The 22,033-nt window shown below is 32.9% G+C and overlaps 3 protein-coding genes across 3 annotated transcripts; 1 reads left to right on the top strand and 2 right to left on the bottom strand.

The window, feature by feature from the left end:
* Positions 1–278: 278 nt before the first annotated feature.
* On the bottom strand, positions 279–8,222 carry LOC146896572 (3-hydroxyisobutyryl-CoA hydrolase 1-like). The gene is made up of 14 exons (XM_085737590.1): positions 8,155–8,222; positions 7,938–8,018; positions 6,499–6,567; positions 5,843–5,906; positions 4,783–4,862; positions 4,599–4,682; positions 4,131–4,215; positions 3,620–3,705; positions 1,870–1,991; positions 1,545–1,605; positions 1,331–1,429; positions 938–1,039; positions 814–855; positions 279–721 (listed from the first exon to the last, which is right to left on the bottom strand). Exons 1-14 carry the CDS (start codon positions 8,185–8,187, stop codon positions 581–583), a joined length of 1,149 nt encoding a protein of 382 aa, XP_085593716.1. The 5' UTR covers positions 8,188–8,222; the 3' UTR covers positions 279–580.
* A 947-nt stretch (positions 8,223–9,169) lies between these two features.
* LOC146896571 (uncharacterized) lies at positions 9,170–15,039 on the top strand. Its single transcript, XM_085737592.1, has 9 exons — positions 9,170–9,229; positions 9,389–9,444; positions 10,036–10,114; positions 10,673–10,726; positions 10,815–10,906; positions 10,983–11,096; positions 14,251–14,318; positions 14,398–14,509; positions 14,656–15,039. Exons 2-9 carry the CDS (start codon positions 9,391–9,393, stop codon positions 14,749–14,751), a joined length of 669 nt encoding a protein of 222 aa, XP_085593718.1. The 5' UTR covers positions 9,170–9,229; positions 9,389–9,390; the 3' UTR covers positions 14,752–15,039.
* A 2,129-nt stretch (positions 15,040–17,168) lies between these two features.
* LOC146896570 (putative disease resistance protein RGA1) lies at positions 17,169–21,309 on the bottom strand. Its single transcript, XM_085734040.1, has 3 exons — positions 21,176–21,309; positions 18,242–21,039; positions 17,169–17,507 (listed from the first exon to the last, which is right to left on the bottom strand). Exons 1-2 carry the CDS (start codon positions 21,220–21,222, stop codon positions 18,246–18,248), a joined length of 2,841 nt encoding a protein of 946 aa, XP_085590166.1. The 5' UTR covers positions 21,223–21,309; the 3' UTR covers positions 17,169–17,507; positions 18,242–18,245.
* Positions 21,310–22,033: the final 724 nt, after the last annotated feature.

Genomic DNA, 22,033 nt, shown 5'->3' with positions numbered 1-22,033 from the left:
ATTCAAATTTCTAAAGGTCATGTTAACCGAGTGCCGGAGCACTAGTTAAGAAAATCATAAAGAGAAAGTTTTAAATTTAAAAAGACACTTTATTGACTTTTAAGAGATTGACAACACAATTTCCAATACAATATATACTATATTTGGTTCTTAACTAGTGCTCCCGGTTAACATTACCCAATTTCTAATGATATAAATTTCATATTTCTGCAACTTAATCGCCTTAGACATTGACATAATTCAACATATTTCATCGAGACCACATCAGTGGATGTTAATTTCACCAAAGGAAAACACGAATGGAACATTTATCAAATTCAATAAGGTTTTACTTCAATCTATATCAACATATAATTTTCTCATTATTCTCTTATTAGTAGTTATTATTATCAACTAATTTTTGTTGACAGGATTATTATCAACTAATTTAATCTGATTATTTATTGTTGATATCGATTATATAAGATCAACTTGTTCGGTGACAAATTCACAAAGCTACACTCAACCTTCAAGAATCAACTTAATGTTGTGATTCTTTGGCTTCTAAACTTTTGCCTCAACTGATGAGATTGTTGATGCCTTAAAGCTTTGAAATAGCATGTGGAGGCAAGTTGTTGAACCTCTTGGGGAACTCCAAATCTTTCCATCCTTCAGCATCAAGCTTAGACAAGTAACGATCAACATCGCTATCCTTAACAAGCTCCAATTTGGAAGGATCCCACTAATAAAGGCATAATCAATATGAGAACCAAAATAAATACAATACAAATAACTAAATTACTAACTAATTTATGTCTAGTTATGGTTTCCCACCTTTGGTTTCCTGTCTTTATCTATCAGTATAGCTCTACAACCCTGAAGTAGGACATAAACATTGAGTATGACATTAAATCAAAATAATCTAAAACAGAAACATGTGTATGAATTGTTGGAAAACCTCGAAGAAATCCTTGCTATGGTGTCCTTGTAGGATATGACAAACAATTCTATACTCGTAAACAAGGCATTGACCAACACCTAAGAGCCTGCCTTGTCTAATCTGAAAAGGTAAATAAAAAACATGAAGCAAACATTATAATAATAGTAAGAAAAATTGAAAATTGGAAAAGGATTGGAGATTTTAATATAAACACATTAAAGATATTAAAAGAAAACGAAAGTAAGAAAAAAATTAATGGCTTAAGAGGCAAATGGATACAATTACAAAATATCTAAATCTGGCACTGAAATAAGCGAACAAACCTATGTGGTCGTTAAAACTGACAATAAAAAGGAGTATACTAGTTTCTTGTAATCAAATTGTAACATTTAATACTTTATGGACACATACCAATCTAAGAAAAACTTTAAGGCTTGTCGGAGATGCTTTCTTCAAGGTTTCAAGAGTTGCAGATATCCAACTATCTGCTTTACTCATAGCTTCAGTCTCCTAATATTGCGTGATAAAATTATGGTTGTTAAATGTCAAAAATGCATCACTGACAATGCTTTAGAATATATTAAGTAAGATATGTTTAATAGCATAATAACTCGACATAACTTACAAGAGAATATAATATATCTTCCACTGTTTTCCTAGAGAAACACTTATTGATTACATCCATCCTGCAATGAGCAATCACAATAAGCAAATAGAAAGAAGAAAGGTACCTGACTAAGCCAATGTGATATGTTTCAATTGTTTAAAAATAATTAAAAAAAACAAACACCAGACATGCTCCAAGTTCTCAGAAACGTACAGAGCTCACACTGTCCCAGGACAGATATATGTTTATGACATGTAATTTGACAGACGGTTATCCTAGGACCCAAGGGAATTTAACAGACAATATATGTTTATGACAGATATATATAGAAATACACACCAACCTGTGATAAACACTATCCTGTTTTAGGGAAGGCTGCTCTGAGTACTTGTCAATAATTGCAGATACTATGGCTGGATCACTAGTTTCCACCTTGCATAATGATTCTTCCAATGACGATAATTTCTGTGCATACATTGCAAAAGGCAATAAAACAGGGACACATATTATAAACCCCAAACCAAAGAGTTTTAACATCATATAAATACCATAGTCCTTAAGGAAAAAAATTGTGCAGCATAAACTCCCGATGTAATAAAGTTCCACAGGAAGATCCATTGAAACTGTTGAAAGTAAGGCAGTTAAATTTGCACAAAGCCATCTTGTTTAAAATGAATCTCTATGTACCTAGCTTGAAAAAGGTTTAAGGTTGGATCAGTGGCGTTGCCAGGACTCGGGAGCAGGGGGTTCAAACTTTTAAACTTTAATTAATAATTATAATAATATATTTAAAAAAAATATTCCACTCAAAAGTTTACATGCATACATATTCATCTCATATTTGATTACTCAACCTAATCTTCACAAATTGTATATAAGCTAAATTTTTTCTGAATTATTATGCTATAAATATATTAATTGTGCAAGTAACTTCCATGATCATCACTTTATCTTGGTGTTAAAATTTTAGAACTTCCCCAATGGCTTCATTTTTGGGATCATACGAATACTTTTGAATATGTTCAAAATATAATGAGTAAAATATTAATAATAAATACTTTAAATATCAAAGAAATTAAGTGTGTGTTTGGTTGTGCGGTGAAGATAATTGATTTTGATATAATTTATTTTGGTTAAAAGTAATTCTGACTATAAGTTGGATACATTTATATAAAAGTAAGTTGAAATATAAATTTGTGTGTGAAAATCAATTCTAGAATCAAAAGCTACAAATCTTAATTTCAAGTAGAATAAATTTTTGAGACAGAACCAATTCTATTCGACAACAATCAAGCATACAAATCAATTTGGCATCTTGAGAATCAATTGTAATCCTTCCAAAAGTGGAACCAAACATACACTAGAATAACACTCATAAAAAAAAAAGTGCACGTGAAATAACTTTAAATTAAAGGAAATGACAAAGGATAAAGGAAAGTATATAATGTAGACATGGAAAACGTATTAAGAAAATGGAAAAAGTGAAGGAAGGGTCAGAATGTGGTTATAGGCTTGTAGCAATAGCACTGCACATATTGTGTGGTTGCAGTAGTGGCACTACATATACAATGAGAGTGAAAAAGATACAAGTTCAGTGCTGGCAGTGTTTGATTGGATGCAGAGTGCAACATTATATAATCAGGGGGTTCATGGTCAGTTTTTAAGGGGGTTCATGGTACAGTTTTTTAAGGATTGTAGGTGTGAATTTTAATAGACCAGGGGGTTCAGCTGAACCTCACACATATGTAGCTCCGCCCATGGGTTGGATACAGCTTGAATCTCCATGGCTAAAAATGCATACAGTTACACCACTTAAGCATTCAAAAGAGGTTTCTCAAACTACTTTCTTTTACTGCTTACAATGAAACTAATTAAACAACATCATCTCTAATTATTGAATATTTATCCCTAGATATTTCATGATAAACTTTTAAATTCCACGCCTGAAAACCATTGGTTAACAATGGTACTTCGAAACTGCACTAAATTTCCCATGAATGTACACTTCTTATGACTCGACTGGAGTTAGTATTTGTTTACCAAAGATGCAAATCAGCAGAAAAAGCACAAAACTATAGTAGTATGTAGCATACCGATGAAGGGACAAAATGTGTTGCAAGACCACAAGCAAGCATTTCTGCACCATCCAACCTAGCACCTGTAAGACCAACATATTCTCCTGCAATTTGTTTTCCAAAAGGAAAGAAAAAAGAGGAGACGGGGATGTTATTGTGCTTATCTTATTAGACGTTTGCAAATGCTGAAAATTTGTATCATAATCAAAAGTATTCCATGGAAGTATTTGATTTTGATATACATAATCCAACCATGCAAGAGAAAGTAAACAATCATGAAAAAATCTAGAATCTCAGCCAATCCCCTTCCACCCCCAGGTATATTCTGTGTGTGCACATGGGTGTGTGTGTGTGTGTGTGTGTTTGTAAATTGGAAGATGCTAATTGACTGACAAAATCAGCAACCACCAAAAGTATGCAGGAGACATCAGTCGCCAAAAACGATGAAAAGATTGGAAAATTGAGTAATCTTCTTATCAAGTAACCCAATTATAATCAATCATAGAGATCTAAGATACAACATTCATACCAAAAAATCCAGCTAGTCTAGACAAATAATATGAGGCGCCTACATCAGGAAATAATCCCAAAGCTGTTTCGGGCATAGCAAATACCTGCAAATGGTCCACAAGTACAACCATAAAAGTTAAGTAAATGAAAATTTGGATGCTAAATAGATAGGGAAGGTATATCTGTATCATTTCAAACCAACATTTCTTTCCTATCACTGTTTTTTTCTTTTTTGGATAGAAAACAAATTTCCTACAACAGTGGAGAAGAAAAATCTTAAGAAATAATACTGTTAGAATCTCTATGAAATATCTAATACCTTTGACATTATGTTATGGCATCTTAGTTTATCTCCTAGGATCGGTTTTTAATCCTAGAGTATCTTAAATTATCTCTTAGAATTAGTTTATATATTATTTAGTTATTATAAAGGATTAGGAATATATCTAGACAATATTTACATAATACTGATCTCAACAAAACTTACTGTTTTCTCGGTAACGACACGAAATCTTCCATGCATAGAAGCACCAGCGCCACCTCCCATGACGATTCCATTAAGAATTGAAACCTGCAAATGTTTGGAAACAAATGTAAGAAAATGCAACATGTGTTAGAGACATGTGCAAACACAAAAGAGAAAAAGTGTTTGTACAATTAGAAAGAGTTACCTGAGGCTTACTGTATGTTGCCATCAAATAATTCATTTTATATTCAGTATCAAAAAATATTGCACCAAATCTCCAATCACCTATACCATATGAAAACAAATAATTAATTTTACATTTCAGTAAAATACTACATCTGAAAACTCATACATTTAATTTTATATTCTCCTCCCATAAGGAGTTTAGAAGCAGCGTGACATTTCATACTGAAATAGCTACCCTCTTAAATTAAGATTGCAACAATTGTCCCAATTACTTGGAGCCTGGAGGGTACTGCTAAATTTATCCCAAAATACATTGTAAGGGGAGTTAACCTCGAGTTGCAGGCTTGGGAAACTGACCACCAAAACAGAAATAAAAGTCACCAGGGTAGACAGATGGGATCGCTAGCAAGGTGAATAGAGGCAAGGTGTGCCTTCACATGCTACCACAAGGCACATTACTCTGATATGCAAGCAAAACTCAATAGAGATGGACCTGTGGTGGTCGGTTGGATGAAGGGTGGCAATTTGTCGAGTGAGGTTATCGGATGAAGTCATGGCGGCATCAGAGGGTGACAAATGGTTTGGTGTTCAGATACTAACATGAATGTAATGAAGGCATCAAGCCATCAACATAGTATTGAGGTTATCCACAACAGAGGTAGTTGAGCCGCAGCTGGTGTAGGTTGCCTAAGGTTTTTGTAAAAGTATGGTTTTTGGTCTTCCATATCAAGAGCACACATACCAACTTGAAATAAAAAGACTTGGAGAAAAAACTAAAAATTATAGATGATAGTTCCAAACATGGTCGTTTTTCATTATAAATCTAACTACTTTTACCTTGCCTAAAACATAACCCCTATGTATGGTTACTGATAATCCTAATAACTGAATCATTTAATAAAATAACAATGAGTGATGGTTACAATAGCTCGGGAATAGCGATGTAAAATCAATAAAAGAAAATATCATGAAATCATATTATAAAAGTCTAGTACAAAATACAATACTCACAAGAATGCAATTAATATTATGGTTATATTATACTTGTTTGATGAATTGAAAATAAAGGACAAACAAACCTCCTCTTGCGTCATTAGCAACAGCTGCAACATCACCACCAGCACAAAATGCCCTTCCATTTCCCTGATAAATGTAACCTAAAGTAAGAAAATCCATATTCTCTTCGAAGATGAGAAGACATGTTGCAAAGGATGTGAAAATGTGCACTTTGGTTTGAGTCTATAATTTATTCAGAATTCCTAATGAGAAACATACGTGCATATGACATATCTATTTTATTTTGCTCAGAATTACCCTTTTCTTAACATAGAATGTACATCGGTCTAAATTTTACAGTATGAACACTTTATATCATATACAGATCAGATACATAATGTAACCAGAATTCATATTGAGATGAGATGATTTTCTGCAAAAAGAGAACAAATGAGTCCCTCAATATTTATTAGGTTACTACTAATTGGTTTTAATGGCAGGTGTAAATCAGTCCCTCGGGGATGTCATATTTTAATCTAATAGCGCGCGCACACACGTGTGTGTTTTATCTATAAAAGAGGGTCAAAGAACATTTGATTACTTTCAGACACCAATTACATTTTTTTTTAACTAATACAGCAGTTTATTCATTCTTATTCCAATTGTTATTCTCTCTTTTCCATAGAACAATAGCAAAATGCAAAAATTAAATGGAAAATGCTCGGTAAATGGAAATTACCTTTAGGACAATCAATTTAACATCAGGATTTCCCTCATCATCGTGAAATATTTCTAGTAGCTTAGATACCTATAACAGGAAGACAGGAGAAGAATACCAAGATAAGTAAGAGAATAGAAAATGGAATCAGAACTTCACAAATAGAAGAATAATTTTTTGAAAGAGTTCAAACAGGTAAATGGAAGAGGTTAGGGTCAGTTTGGTTTGTGGAAAATCTCTTTCATTTCCAGTACAAATATTTAAAAATAAGAAAACAACGAAAACAAGATGACATTTTTGTCATTATTGGTGAAAACCAAAAGGAAATAAAAATACTTATACAAACTAAATGCACTCTTCAGTGGCATTTGGCAGTGAAATGAGAAGAGGCCATTCTCTTGAACTCTGTCGAACAACACTACCTCAGAATTTGAAAAATTCATTTCAGATCACAAACATTATTTGTTTATGATGTTGATCCAAAATAATATAGATGGCTAGACAGCACATGTCACAAGACAATAATTAAAGGCTAAGAGGGTACAGGAAAAACAATTCCAAAAATAAGCCCCAACACATCTTCATGTGGTTTTGTATATGCAATTACTTCAGAAATAAGTGGGAAGATATCCATCACATTACAATGAAATTAAGAATCAATTCCAAGCCATTTTGGAAGCTACACATGGGAGCTTCAACTTAGCATCGATTTTGACGCTAGAATCAATTTCTGATGTAGGAAGCCAAACATCTTTACATCCTGTCAAACTACGATTGGCCATGGCAAACTCAAGTTTGAGCCCTCCAACCATGGAACCAAACACGAAAGCTAAATGTTCCCGTACGTGTGTTTGGTTATGCAGCGACAAAAATTGATTTTATGTGAACTGATTCTAGCTAAAAGTGAGTTGAAGATAACGTGATTTATGTTTGGATAAATTTATGCAAAAGTGAGTTGAACAATATATTTGAGCCTATGTTTGGAGGAGTAAAAATTGATTCTGAAGATGTAAAATTGATTTTGACATGTTTGGCCACTCACTCTCGAGTAGAACTAATTTTGTCACCAGAATTAATTTGAAGATGAAGCTAGGATTCATAGCTTTTGCGACTAAACATAATTTATACGTGGATGTATCCAAACATGCATAATTTTACATTCAACTCACTTTTAAGTAAAATCATTTTATTCAAAATCAATTCTAGTCACCAGAGACAACCAAGTATACACCGTGTGAAAAAATCAATTCTAGAATAAAAAATTTGAAATTCTAGCTTCACGTTAGAATCAGTTCTACAGGACACAAACTAAATATGTCAAAATCAATTTTACACCTCGAGAATCAATTTTAACTAACGGAATCAAAGGTACAGTTTTGTATCATATGTAAATGTAACTACTCAAAAGTAGAATAATTGAAGAAATAAAGAAATGCATGAAATGAATTATGAAATTGTACCATATAAAAAGAGAGAGCATTCAATTGTTTTGGCCTGTTCAATGTCAAAATTCTCGCAGATGATTTACGTTCCACCAGAACCTTTGCACAATACCAAAAAATTAGTTAGAATCAGTTTCAAGTTAAGAAAACGATTTGAATTGAAAATTAATCCGATGAATGAAGGTGATATTGATTGAAGTATAATTAACAAAGCAAAATTGAGAATAGAGAAAACCTGATCTTCATCCAGTTTGGCGGGGGATGCCATGGTCGTTGGTGAAGACCGAGGAAGAGGAAGGACCCAAAATGGATGGGTGCTGCTATTAAAATTAAAATATTACTGGATTTTGATAAAATAAAAAAATAAAAAAATAACTAATGTAGTTGGATCATAAGTTATTTCAATAAATTTAAAATAAATAGCTTTAAAAAAACTTAAAATAAAGATTTTTTTATTTATAATAATGATCTAATAATTGTTCTAAAATAAATTTCCTTATTTGTAATATTTGTATGTTAACAACACCCTACATCATTTCCTAACTCTAGAATAGACTAATGATTTGAGATATGATAATAAACAAATAAAATATACAACACTCCAAATACAAATATCCTCAAAATAACCATAAACCATAAAGTGGCAAGGTTAACAAAATGTGGTGATAGAAAGCAATTCCTTCTTCATAGAAAAACTCAATTGAAGAAAAGATATTAGCCAAGAAGAAAGCCAATAAACCAAGTATATAGATGTTTATAGACCAAATCACAGTTGAATGTCTGCTGCTATGAAGTTGTTTATGGTGGTTCATAAATTTTCGTGGGACATTTTATTCGTCCTATTTATCATTTTCCTTTATTATATGAGTAAAGTAATGATAGCTGTATTTTGTAATAACTTTAAAATAATCTTTTTCTTTCCTTTTCAAAAATTGTTTGAAATTTTTAGGAAGAAATAAACTTTTAGTGGTAAAATATCTTACATAACCCTATCATATGAAATCCCCAGTAATTCTATGAATGTGATATAAAAGTCATTTTTGTTTATTGTTTAATATATTCTCAAGTCTTTTCATATTTATTGGATTCGCTTATAAGACTTTTTTTCTTCCTGTGGGAGTGTAGTTAGTATTGTGTGGTAGCAGCCAGCAACTAAAACAGTGTTGATTAATTGGGCTGGACTCAAAGCCCGGTCAATTTTTTGCCACGTAACACATTGTGCGCTTGTGTGCTACCCCTCTCTTCTCTTCATCTCAGAGTTTCGTTTCGTGTTCCTCTCTGTGGATTCTCCTCAGATCAACCTTCTTCAGGTATCTCTCTCTCTCCCCGAAGAAACTCATAAATCGATTTGAAAAATAATACCAAGCATTTCAAAAATTAGGGTTTCATGTAAATAATAATCTCGAATCCTTTCTTCTAATTATCGATTCAATTCAAACTCAATCAAACTTCTTTCTCCATTTTTGCAGAAATGGCCGCATTCTTAGCTCGGAAATCTCTTCTTGCACTTCGTACCCGCCAGCTTGTAAGATTCCTCTTATTATTTTTTACTCTATTTTATTTATGTAGCATAGATGATGATATTGCTTTGGATGTGTCGCAAAACTCGTGACATAATAGGATTAGAAATTGCAACATCAGAGAGAGACAGAGAGAGTCAGGGTAGCACCTATCGTAGAAATGATGGTAGAAACTCGGCTTAGGTGGTTTGGGCATGTAGAGAGAAGACCGGTGGATTCTGTAGTAAGGGGAGGCAGATGTAGACCTAAAAAAACTATTAAGAACGATCTAGAGATTAATGATTTGGATAGAGATATGATATTTGATATAACATTCCATAGTGGGATAAGGCTCGGTTGTTGTTGTTGTAATGGAAATGAAAGAAGCACTGAAAAACTCTTTTCTTAATTAACGAGTTGTGATTTACTATATTGTATTTTGATATATGACTTTTCTATCTTTTTACTATACATTATTGACTGTTATTTGTGATGTCCTTAATATTTTTATTGGTATAAGATTAAGAGGTTCTTGTAAATATATAGAGGTTTTGTGTATAGGATGAAAAGAAATGTTTAGTTTAATACTGTTCCTTATTGTTGTTATGCTTGTTTAGGCTGTGGCAGGTCAAGGGCTGCACAACCCTCAAAATTATGGCATGCGATTGAGTTCACACCTCTACTCTACCAAATTAGGTCTGTCGTTTCTCTTACAATTTTTGTCTGCGTAATAATGATAGAATAGTTAGCAAACAAAATGATTGTTTTCTAGTTTCTGCACCAAATCATTCACAGCATTTACAATGAGAATGATGTTTCTTTTTGGTTCTGTCATGTTGTACAATCATTGAGCTACCAAGAATATGATAATGGGGGTGGGTTTGGATGCAATGTTTGAAGAAAACAAAAATTTCCTAGACATTTCAGTTAGTTTAGCTGTTGAAAATGACAGGAAAGTGCACAGGTTCTAACACCACAATGTGCTCCACTCACTTTCCCCATTACCATGTGAATGGTCAGCCGGACTTGTGTGTATCCCGCTTGGTTCACCACAGCTCCTCAAAATCCCATCAATAAAAAACATCTAATTAATTGAGTCGAGGGAATAACTTGTCAAACATTTGTATAGCTTTATCGTTTGTGACTGTCAATTGACATATCACCGGATCTTCATTTACTTTTCTCGTGCTTGCAATTTATTATGTATGCCCCCTTGATGAATATCTATTTTTTTTTTATATATTCAAACCGCAGAGGACGAAGAAAGGGAGAAACTTGCGAAGGAAATTTCAAAGGATTGGAGTACAGGTATTTATTTAGGAGCCTTTCATTTTCAATTTGATTTTTCCTCTTTTACATAACGTGATTAAATCACTGTGGATGCTTTGGATGCCAGTTTTTGAACGTAGCATCAACACACTTTTTCTCACCGAGCTTGTTCGAGGTCTAATGCTGACGCTGAAATATTTCTTCGATAAAAATGTTACCGTAAGTGTCTTTTATAACTGTTGGCTGGTCAAGAGTGTTGCAACTTATACTTACGTGCATGGCCTCATTTATGCAGATCAATTATCCATTTGAGAAAGGCCCATTGAGTCCTCGTTTCCGTGGGGAACATGCACTCAGAAGATATCCAACAGGAGAGGAACGTTGCATTGCTTGCAAACTTTGTGAAGCGGTAATGATTTAGTTGTTTATCCAATATTTTCAGTTTAACAATGATATTAGAGAGCACAGATGCTACCAAATGGCACAGCATTTTCCTGTTGCTTCAATGTTTTGTACATACTGATTGTATGTAGATGCTACGAATCAAATATGCAGGTGTTTTTTATAGAACAAGACATAAAGCTTTGGTAGGTTTGTGAATCTGTAACATTTCTATAGTTGAACTAGATTTGGGAAAATGTGCTTGCAATCCCTAAGAATTAGAAATTTGTCTAATTTAGATATTCCAAATAAGGTTGTCAAACTCTCTAATTCTTAGAGGTTGTGATTTGTATATTTTTTTCCTATACAGTTGTAATCATGGCAGTCAGAATCTAGATTTTATGCATAATCGGTAAGGGGAAGTAATATCGCATAATTGTAACATTAATCATAATATTATGCAAAATTCATAAATCTAAAAAATATGCATATAAAATAGCATAAGTAGGAAAAAGAAAATGCCAAAATAGATGAAAATGGAAGTAGGAATGCCAGAAGAAAATATGGAAGCAGGAGAAAGGATCTCAGGAAATTATGGAAGTAGGGAAAGAGAAACGATCAAGAGAGGTGTAGTGGAGAAGTTACCTGTCTCTTCCACTCTTATAGGGAAATGGTTGCAGGGTAGGGGAAAGTAACGGTAAGGTAAGAATTTTTTGGAAAGAGGTGTCACTTACCGCATAGTTAATGTGCACTGCACGTGGCCACTCAAAAAATCCAATTTCCTATAATAAGAAAATCTAATTTCTTAATGGGTCTTTTTCTGACCCACAACGTGAAACAGGTCATCTTCTAACCCAATTCCCTGAAACTCGTTTTCTAATCCACTCCTCTGAAACGGGTCTTCTTTGACCCACAATTGAAACCAATCCCCAACCTTAGAGGGCCCTGTGGCGAGTTCCATTGTTGCGGCCAGAATCGATTGGATGAACATAGTGTTAAGATTTTACGATTAACACGTGCAATCATACACGATTACACAGAAATACGATTTTGGGTCTACTCATAATTGTTGAGGGGCTTCTTAATCGTAAAATCATACGTTTTTACGACTCAAATACACGATTCTGACTACCATGGTTATCATAGCAGTTTGTTTTAATATGGACTTTGAAATGTTTTCTTTATACTGATACCGCTGCAATGTTATCCCTCTAGTGTAGCAACGTAGGACAAACAAGCAGATCTAGTTAAGAGTATGGATAAACAATTCTATTAGGTGTGTCTCTCTGGATAACAATTCAGTCTCAAAATATAGGCTGTGAGAGAGCCTATGTATTTGTCCTGATAACCTGAATCATTGAAATCTAGTTAATGCAAGTGAATGCCAATTTTATATTCAAACTCTCTAGTTACTATCATTTTCCTGTTGCGTCATTGTTTTGTTGTATATACTGATTGTATGTAGATGTTAACAAATGTAGCCTGTATCCTCTCAAAAAAAAAAAAAAAAAAAACAAACCTTAGCCTGTAGTTGGGTAATGTAGAATCAAATGTATAGGTGTTTTTTATAGTACAAGACATAAACCTTTATTAGGTTTTTGGAATGTAACATATCTAGATTTAAAAATATGTGCTTGCAATCCCTAAGAATTAGACATCCGTCTAATTTAGATATTCCAAATAAGGTTGTCAAACTCTCTCACTCTTAGAGGTTGTAATTGGTATATATTTTTCCTATACAGTTATAATAGCAGTTTGTTTTAATATGGACTTTGAAATGTTTTCTTTATAAGTGGTAGCACTGCAACATTATCCCTCTGGTGTAGCCACATAGGACAAACAAGCAGATCTAGTAAAGAGTAAGGGATAAGCAATTGTATTAAGTGTGTGTTTCTAGATAACAATTCAGTCTCAAAATATAGGCTGTGGCTTGCGAGTGAGCTTATGTATCTTTCCTAATAACCTGAAATATTGAAATCTAGTTAATGCTCGTGAATGCCAACTTTATATTCAAACTCTCTATTTACCAGCATTTTCCTGTTGCTTCATTGTTTTGTATATACTGATTGTATGTAGATGTTAACAGATGTAGCTTTTAGTTGGTTAATGTAGAAACAAATACGCAGGTGTTTTCAAAGTACAAGATATAAACCTTTGGGCTTTGTTTGCGAGTTTGGAGGCGAAGAGAGGGGAAGGCTTGGGAAAAAAGGAATGAGCAAGTGGAAGAAATAGAGGAAAATGGGAGGGGAGGGCTTTGGGGGGTTAACTTTTCTCCATAATACTAAACCCTCCTCATTTGGGGGAACTAAAAAATTGTATTGGAGGAGGGTTTTGAGGGGTTTTGGAGGGTTTATATGAATTCTTCAAATTTAATCTATGTTGTTAGAATATTTTTTAAATTAAAAATCTAGTAATCATATGCATTAATTTATCATTCTCTAAAAAACTACTCTTTTAAATTTTTTGAAAGATTTCTCCATTTTCCCTCATATTTTCCACCCCTCAAAGTCTTCCCTTCCCCTCCGCTCCAAACTCGCAAACAAAGCCTTGGTAGGTTTATGAATCTGTGACATATCTTTAGTTGGACCAGACATAGGAAACTTTGCGAGCATTCCCTACGAATTAGAAATTTGTCTAATTTAAATATCCCAAATAAGGCTGTCAGACTCTCATCCTTGGAGGTTGTATTTGGTATATTTTCTTATACGACTATAATAGCAGTTGGTTTTAATATGGACTTTGAAATCTTTTCTTTATAACTGATACTACTGCAACATTATCCATCCGTTGTAGCCAGTAGCCACATAGGACAAACAAGCAGATCTTGTAAACAGTAGGGATAAACAAAGCTATTAGGCGTGTGTCACTGGATAACAATTCAGTCTCAAAATATAGGTTGTGAGCTAATGTATCTTTCCTGAAATATTGAAATGTAGTTTATATACAGGTGCTGCCAATTTTATATTCCAACTCTCAATTTACCATAAATTGAGCCATTAATAAATACCCTTACTAATAACTATGGCAAATGACCAAATATATTATACATATCCATTATTCCAATATTTCATTTCCATGTTTTATTTCCACTTCTTCATAATTGCTTTATTTCTCACTCTCCTTTCAGTAGAATCATCTGCTGTATCATTATTAATTAGTCCAAATAATTTTTTCGTGATCAGATATGTCCTGCTCAAGCAATAACAATTGAGGCTGAGGAGCGTGAAGATGGCAGCCGTAGGACAACTCGGTCAGTAACCTACCTTTTGTGTCTTCCCTTCTCCTTCCCTGCATTCCTCAATTGTGCTCTAATTTGTCAAATCTTGCAGGTATGATATTGACATGACCAAGTGCATCTATTGTGGATTTTGTCAAGAGGCATGCCCAGTTGATGCCATTGTTGAAGGGCCAAACTTTGAATTTTCTACAGAGACTCATGAGGTTCCTTTTTATTTCCTTTATATTGAACTATATGAGTATCTTTAATATTTGCCATAATTGTTTATATCTTTTTTTGATAATTGATTTTAAGTAATTGTTTCTTTGATTATCTGTTTATTACTGATTATATGTTTTAACCGTTAAAGGAGCTTTTGTACGACAAAGAGAAGCTGCTTGAAAATGGTGATAGATGGGAAACTGAAATTGCAGAGAACCTGAGATCTGAAAGCCTTTATCGCTGATAATATCGTTGGATCTCTGCTTATTCGGTCTTATTATGCACTGATAAATAAAATGATCGGTGAATGGTCTTGAAAATTTGTATGGATTAATGGTTGTTCCTCAAATTTTATTTTTTGGTGGGCCATTGTTGTATTTATGGCATGTATGCAATTGTGATTGTGATTTCTTTTTGCTTTTGAATCTTGAACGAATGAGTAAATAATTGTAAGAATTCAGCAAATAAATGTCGTAACATTGTAGCAAACTTGTAGCCTTGAACTTTGCATAATGGAACGCTTTGATGATGACTGTCTTTATAATTTCTTGTAATCTTGTATGATATCAGAAAGCCTTTTTCGAAGTTATGTCGCGTCAACAAGGAAGAATGAAGCTAAGTTTTCAGACAATTGTATTTCTTCAAACAAATTTTTTGAGACAATTGGTGTTTTAACATCAAAATCTTCCTAAAAACACAAGCAAAATACTCCCTCCGTTTCAAAATGAGTGTCGCTTTAGTCCAAAAAATTTGTTTCAAAATGAGTGTCGCTTTCGCTTTCCAATGCAATAATAACTTTTTCTTTTCAATTGTACCCTCCAATTAATACTCTGCACACTACTTCCAAAGTATTACTTTTAAAACTAACCAATAGTTAGTAAGGATAATTTGGTAAAATAACCCTTCTCTTTCTTTTAATCATTACATTTTTTAATATGTGTGTAAACACCTAAAACGACACTCATTTTGAAACGGAGGGAGTACTAAAATACCTCCGGTGGTAGTTAACTACCGTGGCTTATAACTAAAAAATTGGGAGCGGTTAACTACTGCGCTGAGTTTTTTAGTCTTTTACATGTGTTTCTAGGAACTATTGAAGGTCAAAAAAGCAACACTTCTATTAACTGAGGTTTGTGATTATTTGCTCTCTACACACGTATTCAAATATTTTTTTTGCCTATTTATTATAACTATTCCAAAAATAAAAAGAGTAGTGATATATGTACAATCATATGTGACAACTTTGTTGACAACGTTCATTTCCTCTCTTCTCATTGGTCCAAAACAATAAAGAGATAAAAATGAAGAGAGAGAATAAAAATATGATGTGAGTATGAGAGAAAGTTGTCAAAAAGTTGTAATAAAGTGGTTGTACAAAATAAAAATTGTGAAAATATAATTTGTTATTTTTTTATCAAGTAATAATATTTGAAAGTGAACGTGATTTGTTTGTATATCTTGCGTAGTTGTGATATTGCTTGGTTTGTATTTCATTATTATAATTTTCTACTTTCTCGCCGACGATATTGATGCAAAGAGTAGTGATATTTGTACAACTCTTTGATGCAACTTTTATGACAACTTTGGTTTTCTCTCCTTTGATTGGTCAAAAATATTAGAGAGAATAAGAAGATAACGTGACTATACGAGAGAAAGTTGTCAAAAAGTTGTTAGAAAATGGTTGTACAAATATCATTTCTCTAATGCAAATGTGTAGACAAGCAACAACTCACACCGACGACTTCAGTCATTCAAGTCCCGACCGACGTTAAAACATCATTATTATTTTTATGACTTTTTTATTGTTTTTGGGTCATGCTAATATTATGTCTTTAGGGCACATGTTAGAATATATATAAAAAAAATTATTTATTGAAAAAATCATATTTCAATCATTTGTGAATTAAATTGACATAATTTTTAGTGTATAGTTTCTAATTTTGCTACTTTAACATACATCTTTAGAGCACATGTTAGTATTTCTTCAAGATTCAATAGTAGATCAATCAAACTCTTATTTTATTTTATTTTATTTTAAGAAAAAAAAGATTCCATAGCATCATATGACAAACTAACATACATGCACAGATCCAAGGTGGGTTCAGCTGACCCCATTTGCCTCCACTTATATAGTATTGTTGTCTTCACATAGTTCATTTATTACACTATAAAAAATTGCAAAACTAAGAAGGATCCTAATGAGTGTTCGGCTTAATAAATCAAAAGAAGTAGTTTTTTTATAAAAAAAATTGTTGAAATTATTATATCGATAAAAAATAACGCTTATTTTTAAAATAAAATTTTCTTTTATGAAATATTTAACCAATTATCTTAAAGCATATCGTTAGCAAGACCATAAAACTACTATTATAATCTAAACTATTCTTATATTTGTTGAAAAAGGCCGTGACCGACGCTACATTGGTGGTGAAAAAATAATTCATTATGGTTATATTTTTTATACTCCGATAGAAATGGACAAATATTTAAAATAAAAAATCAACATTTTATGGCAATTATAAACATAACTTATATAATTTTCGGATGCTTACGCGTTTATAAAGTTTTATATAATTTTTTATGATCCCAGTTATTTAAATTTCTAGATCCGTCACTACTAAGATATTCTAACTATCTCAATACTTTTTGGCTTTCACATAATTTGCAGTACTCTATAAATATTATAAATTAAAAGAAAATAAAGATACAAAAGTACTTGGGAACCAAAGTAAAACACGAGTCAAGATAACTAAACGAACATTCATAATCTGCCTCATTAAAAACCTTTTCAAAAAAAAGAGTGCAGAGCAAACAAAAATAAAACAACAAAGAAAAGAGAACTCTTAACAAATAGAAAGAGAACCCTTGATTAATCAGCCTCCTTTAGGGAAGTACAAAATAACATTATCAAGACAAGGGAATTTACTGATAAAAAACTTCAATATCTAGAGCAGCCACGCATATCCTCCGGTTCTCCATTTCTTTTATTGAGCAAGTTAGCTTCACAGAAGCACACACATTAAATCAGTATGACAATGCATAAATCTTGGAATTGAATTTTCAAGAGTATAAAAGGAAAAGAAAAATTGGCATACAAGTTACGATATTGCACTTTTTAAATCTACGGAGCATAGTAATTATAGTGACTTTTTAAAATTTTATCAAAGAATGAACAACAAAAGTTCCTAAATAAAGTGGTGTACAAATTACAAAACTATGGAATTCAGAAATATCGAAAAGTCTTTGGTATCTCATGGTCGCGATGCGTGAGTACGATTCTTTCCATTTTCAAAAAGCCAAAAGTAAAGTTATTTTTTTATCATAATATAAAGGGTTAATTTAGTTTTTAGTCCCTATAAATATTTACAGTTTTGTTTTTAATCCCTATAAAATAAATTTATACTTTTTAGTCCCTGTGACATTTTCCTTAGCATTTTAGGGACTAAAAATGTTGATGGAAAATTTTTATAAGGACTAAAAATGCTGATGAAAAATTTTATAGGGACTAAAAATGTTGATGGAAAATTTTATAGGGACTAAAAAGTGTGATTTTATTTTGTAGAGACTAAAAATAAAATTCTGAATATTTATAGGGACCATTTAATTAATTAACCCAAATATAAATTAGTACAGCAACAAAAATCTAAAAAGCGTTTGAATAAAAAATAGTGGAATCCATTTACTTTCGAAAATAAAAAAGCTAAACAACAGAGACAAAATACAATAGCCGGTACCTTTCTAAGCCCTTGTGATGATGTTTGGGATGTGAGCAATTTTAGACCAAGTTGCACTTGTTTTAGTCAGGCATTCTTCAGCTAAGATTGGACAATGATTGATTTCTAAGGTATGTAAGTTTGTAAGATGTGGCATTCCCTCAGGCAGATCTGCCAAATCTCTGCAATTGTGCACCTTAAGATGCTGAAGTGATGAGATGTTGCATATCCAATCTGGTAATGCCGTTAGACCACAACAATAAAACGTGATTGTTTGAAGGGAAGGAAGACAGTTGAGGCCATCTTTAAACCACATTTCAAGTACTTGAAATTGTTCACTTGGAAGTTGGTCAAATTCAAGATCCTCGAGAGAAGTAAGATTTTTAATCCAATCCTTTGGGGCTTTTTTCATACCCACAATGGTTCTATTAATTTTCAAGGATTTGAGCATGGAAAGAGGGGGGAAGCCATTTGAATATTGCGACTCTCCTATATTTAGTGTTGCTTCCAATATCTCCGCACTCCACCACAACAATTTATTTAATCTCTTAATGTTTGGAAAAGTAGGCGTGAAAGTCAACATCTTACACATATCAATTTTGAATTCAGAAAGACGAGGAAACAAGAGATGATGTGAATAGTTAATATCATTCAAATCATCTCCCATCCTCCTCCATCCCTTCAGCTTGGGACAATAATCAAAGTCTAGGATCTCCAAAGATGGGAAGAATGATTCATGAAGAATAGGCTCTTCGTAATATATACAGTCCAAATCTTGAAGGAAATTTAACTTAAGTGACTTAAGGAACGGAAGACGTTCCAATGGTGGGAGATATCGTAAATTTGAGCAACCATAAAGAGATATTTCAATTATATTTGTGAGTGGAGATATTTCAAGTGTCTCGTCTTTGAAGGTCCCATGATTTATCTTAAGGTGTCTCAAATTGATTAATTTTGAAACAACTTTTGTAGAAACTACAACTTCAGACAAAAACAATTCCAATGTCAGTAAACAAACAAGATTGTTGATTAAATTGGGATGACTTTTTAGTCCATCACACTCTGACAAGATAAGATGCCTTAAATGCTTCAATTTTTCAATGGAAAGAACTAGGTGGCTAAGAGGACCCACCAGCCGCAAGACGCGTAAGTATTTGAAATTTGAAATAACTAATAGTTTCTTTGCATCCACTTCATTGTCATTGGAATATAACATAATCAAAGTCCGCAACCTACTTGAATCCAATGATTCCAACATAGAAACAGCATCAAAGTCCACTAAAACATGCACAGGTCTTCCTAGACATTTTTTTGCCTTACTTGAATCAAAGTAACAACAATCATTTCCCGATACCTGTGTTGCAAGATCATGCAATAAATCGTGCATTTTAAATTTATATACGTCACCATTGTCATTCAATTTTGCATCTTGGAAGAATGATTTCGTCAAGAAAATATTTACCAAGTGATTACCAACATCTTCCATGCATTTCCCTTCAACTGAACAGTCAAGAAAACCTTGTGCCATCCACATTTGAATTAACTCATCCTTCCTAAATTCCCAATCCTTAGGATATAAAGAGCAATAAGCAAAACATTGCCTTTGTTGAGGCGACAAGTTATGGTAACTCAATTTTAGGACAGGCATGATGCTATCTTCATCCTCACACAATTTCCAAAAGTCATCTTGTAAGACATCGATCCACTCCCTTTCTTCCCTTTTACTTCGCAATATGCCTCCCAATGATCTAATTGCTAATGGAACGCCTTTGCACTTTTCTGCTATCTTCTTACCAATTGATTCAAGAGTTTGGTTCACTCCAACGGCATCATCCCGAAAGGTAATATTTTTTAACAAACCCCATGATTCTTTTGGAGTTAAACCACTCAAAACATAGTGGTCACTTACACCCATTGTCTCTGCCACATTTTTACTACGAGTTGTCACTACAACCTTACTGCCTTGAGCACCACACATCAAATAAGTCCTCAATTGATCCCATTTTTCATAACTCTCGTTCCAAATGTCATCTAAGACTAAAATGTATCTTTTACCAATTAAACTTTCACGAAGCTTATTTTGCAAGTTATCCAACGATAACATGTCATCAACTTTGTTCTTGGTTAATGACTCCAACATGTTCTTCAGAATAGTTTTGACATCAAAGCTATCAGAGACACATACCCACATATGCTTTTCAAACAAATTTTGCACTTCACCATCATTGTATACCAGTTGAGCAAGAGCTGTCTTTCCCAAACCACCAATACCAACAATAGCAACCACAGAAACTTGTTGATTTTCATGTGATTGCCTCAACAAGCTTATAATCTTCTTTTTATCATCTTCTCTTCCAATGATATCTGATTCTAACACAAAAGAACTAGTTTCCCTCCTTACATCATTAGTTTTCTCAATCTCAACCACCACAACATTGGAGTTAAGATTCAACACAGACATATCTTTCACAACATCATTAAAACTTTTTTGTATTTTTTCAATCTCATGAGCCATTTTACGGCGAAAAGCAGCTCTGCTTAGAGATAAGGAATGAAATACCTGTGTCACTTTGTTCTTATCAGCTTTATCCCTTTTGCGTGTCATATCTTCAATAAGAAACTCATCTATCAAATCATCAGCAGGAAGAAGCACATCGTTGAGCCTTCTAACCCAGTTTTTTACAGAATGACTTTGCTCTTGTTTCTCTTCAGCATCAAGGAGGACAACTTTGATGGATTCAACTGTGTTCTTAAGCCTTTCCAATTCATCCATCACGCCATAAATTCGTCCAAATTCACGAAAGGCTGCAGAAGCCAACCTATGAAGAGAAAATATTCAGCAAGCAAGCCTGTATGATATATATATATATATATATATATATATATATATATATATATATATTCGTTGGTTTAAATATTTTAACATGAACTGAAAAAGAAAATAGATAAAGTCACCTGTTAAAGAGGCTTTCAGCAATACCAAATGGAATTTGTTCAGCCATCCTTTAAAAAGAGAACACACAACGCAGTTAGAGAAGATCGGAAGATTAAAAAGTTTGCAGAGTTTGAGGGTTGCTGTGAATGAATGTAGGAAAAGTAGTATGGTACAACAAAATAAGGACCAAGTGAAAGGGACACAAATGTAATTACCTCTTTGAAAAAATCTAAAGAAAATCTAGTTTTATCCTCAGCAGCATGTATTATATTATCTTGTCTTGTGTATTTAAGAAAAAACCAATATTATCCTCAACCAAGAGTAAACAATCATACAAATAGTAATGATGTTTTAACATTCCTTGACTTGAAAGACCTCAAGTCGTCGCTGTGAGTTGTTGCATATATCTACACATTGCATTAAAAAGTTACAGCATGAGTAAAGAAAGAGAAAGTAGTAAATATCTTGTCTACTTGCCGTTAATTCATTAAATGCAGAATATATGATGACAAGTATTGCACTAGATGGTAGCTTCTTGAGATCATAGGAGGGAATGCCATGAAATTTTGGCTACAGGTGCTCTATTATAACAATATTATATATAAACCATTATTTACACTTGAATAGAAGACAAGCGGGTAACAAACTGCGCTGTCAGACTTTTTAGATGACAAAACTTAGAATAGGTGTTTGGTAGGTTTAAGTAACCAAGCTTCTTACAATAACATAACATTAACAGATGAGATTTTATTTTAGTCAATATGTGCTTATATATAGAGAGGGAGGGAGTGGTTAAGATTTTGTCATATGATGCTATTGAATTTTTTAAAAAAGTAAAATAAAATAAAATAAAATAAGAGTCTGATTGATTTGCTTAA

This window comes from Medicago sativa, chromosome 8 (assembly GCF_051527215.1).
Source record: "Medicago sativa cultivar Bolivia chromosome 8, Bolivia_mono, whole genome shotgun sequence".
Taxonomy (NCBI): Eukaryota; Viridiplantae; Streptophyta; class Magnoliopsida; order Fabales; family Fabaceae; genus Medicago; species Medicago sativa.
This window is presented reverse-complemented; position numbering and strand designations above follow the sequence as displayed.

Coding starts and splice junctions, on each gene's coding strand:
- LOC146896572 (XM_085737590.1), bottom strand. CDS start 8,187: ATGGCATCCCCCGCCAAACTGGATGAAGATCAG. Junction 6,568..7,937: donor ATGCTCTCTCTTTTTATATG/GTACAATTTCAT, acceptor TTCCTGTTATAG/GTATCTAAGCTACTAGAAAT. Junction 1,992..3,619: donor CACATTTTGTCCCTTCATCG/GTATGCTACATA, acceptor ATGTATGCACAG/AAATTATCGTCATTGGAAGA.
- LOC146896571 (XM_085737592.1), top strand. CDS start 9,391: ATGGCCGCATTCTTAGCTCGGAAATCTCTTCTTGCACTTCGTACCCGC. Junction 11,097..14,250: donor CTTGCAAACTTTGTGAAGCG/GTAATGATTTAG, acceptor TTTCGTGATCAG/ATATGTCCTGCTCAAGCAAT. Junction 14,319..14,397: donor GGCAGCCGTAGGACAACTCG/GTCAGTAACCTA, acceptor CAAATCTTGCAG/GTATGATATTGACATGACCA.
- LOC146896570 (XM_085734040.1), bottom strand. CDS start 21,222: ATGGCTGAACAAATTCCATTTGGTATTGCTGAAAGCCTCTTTAACAG. Junction 21,040..21,175: donor GCTGAAAGCCTCTTTAACAG/GTGACTTTATCT, acceptor TTCTCTTCATAG/GTTGGCTTCTGCAGCCTTTC.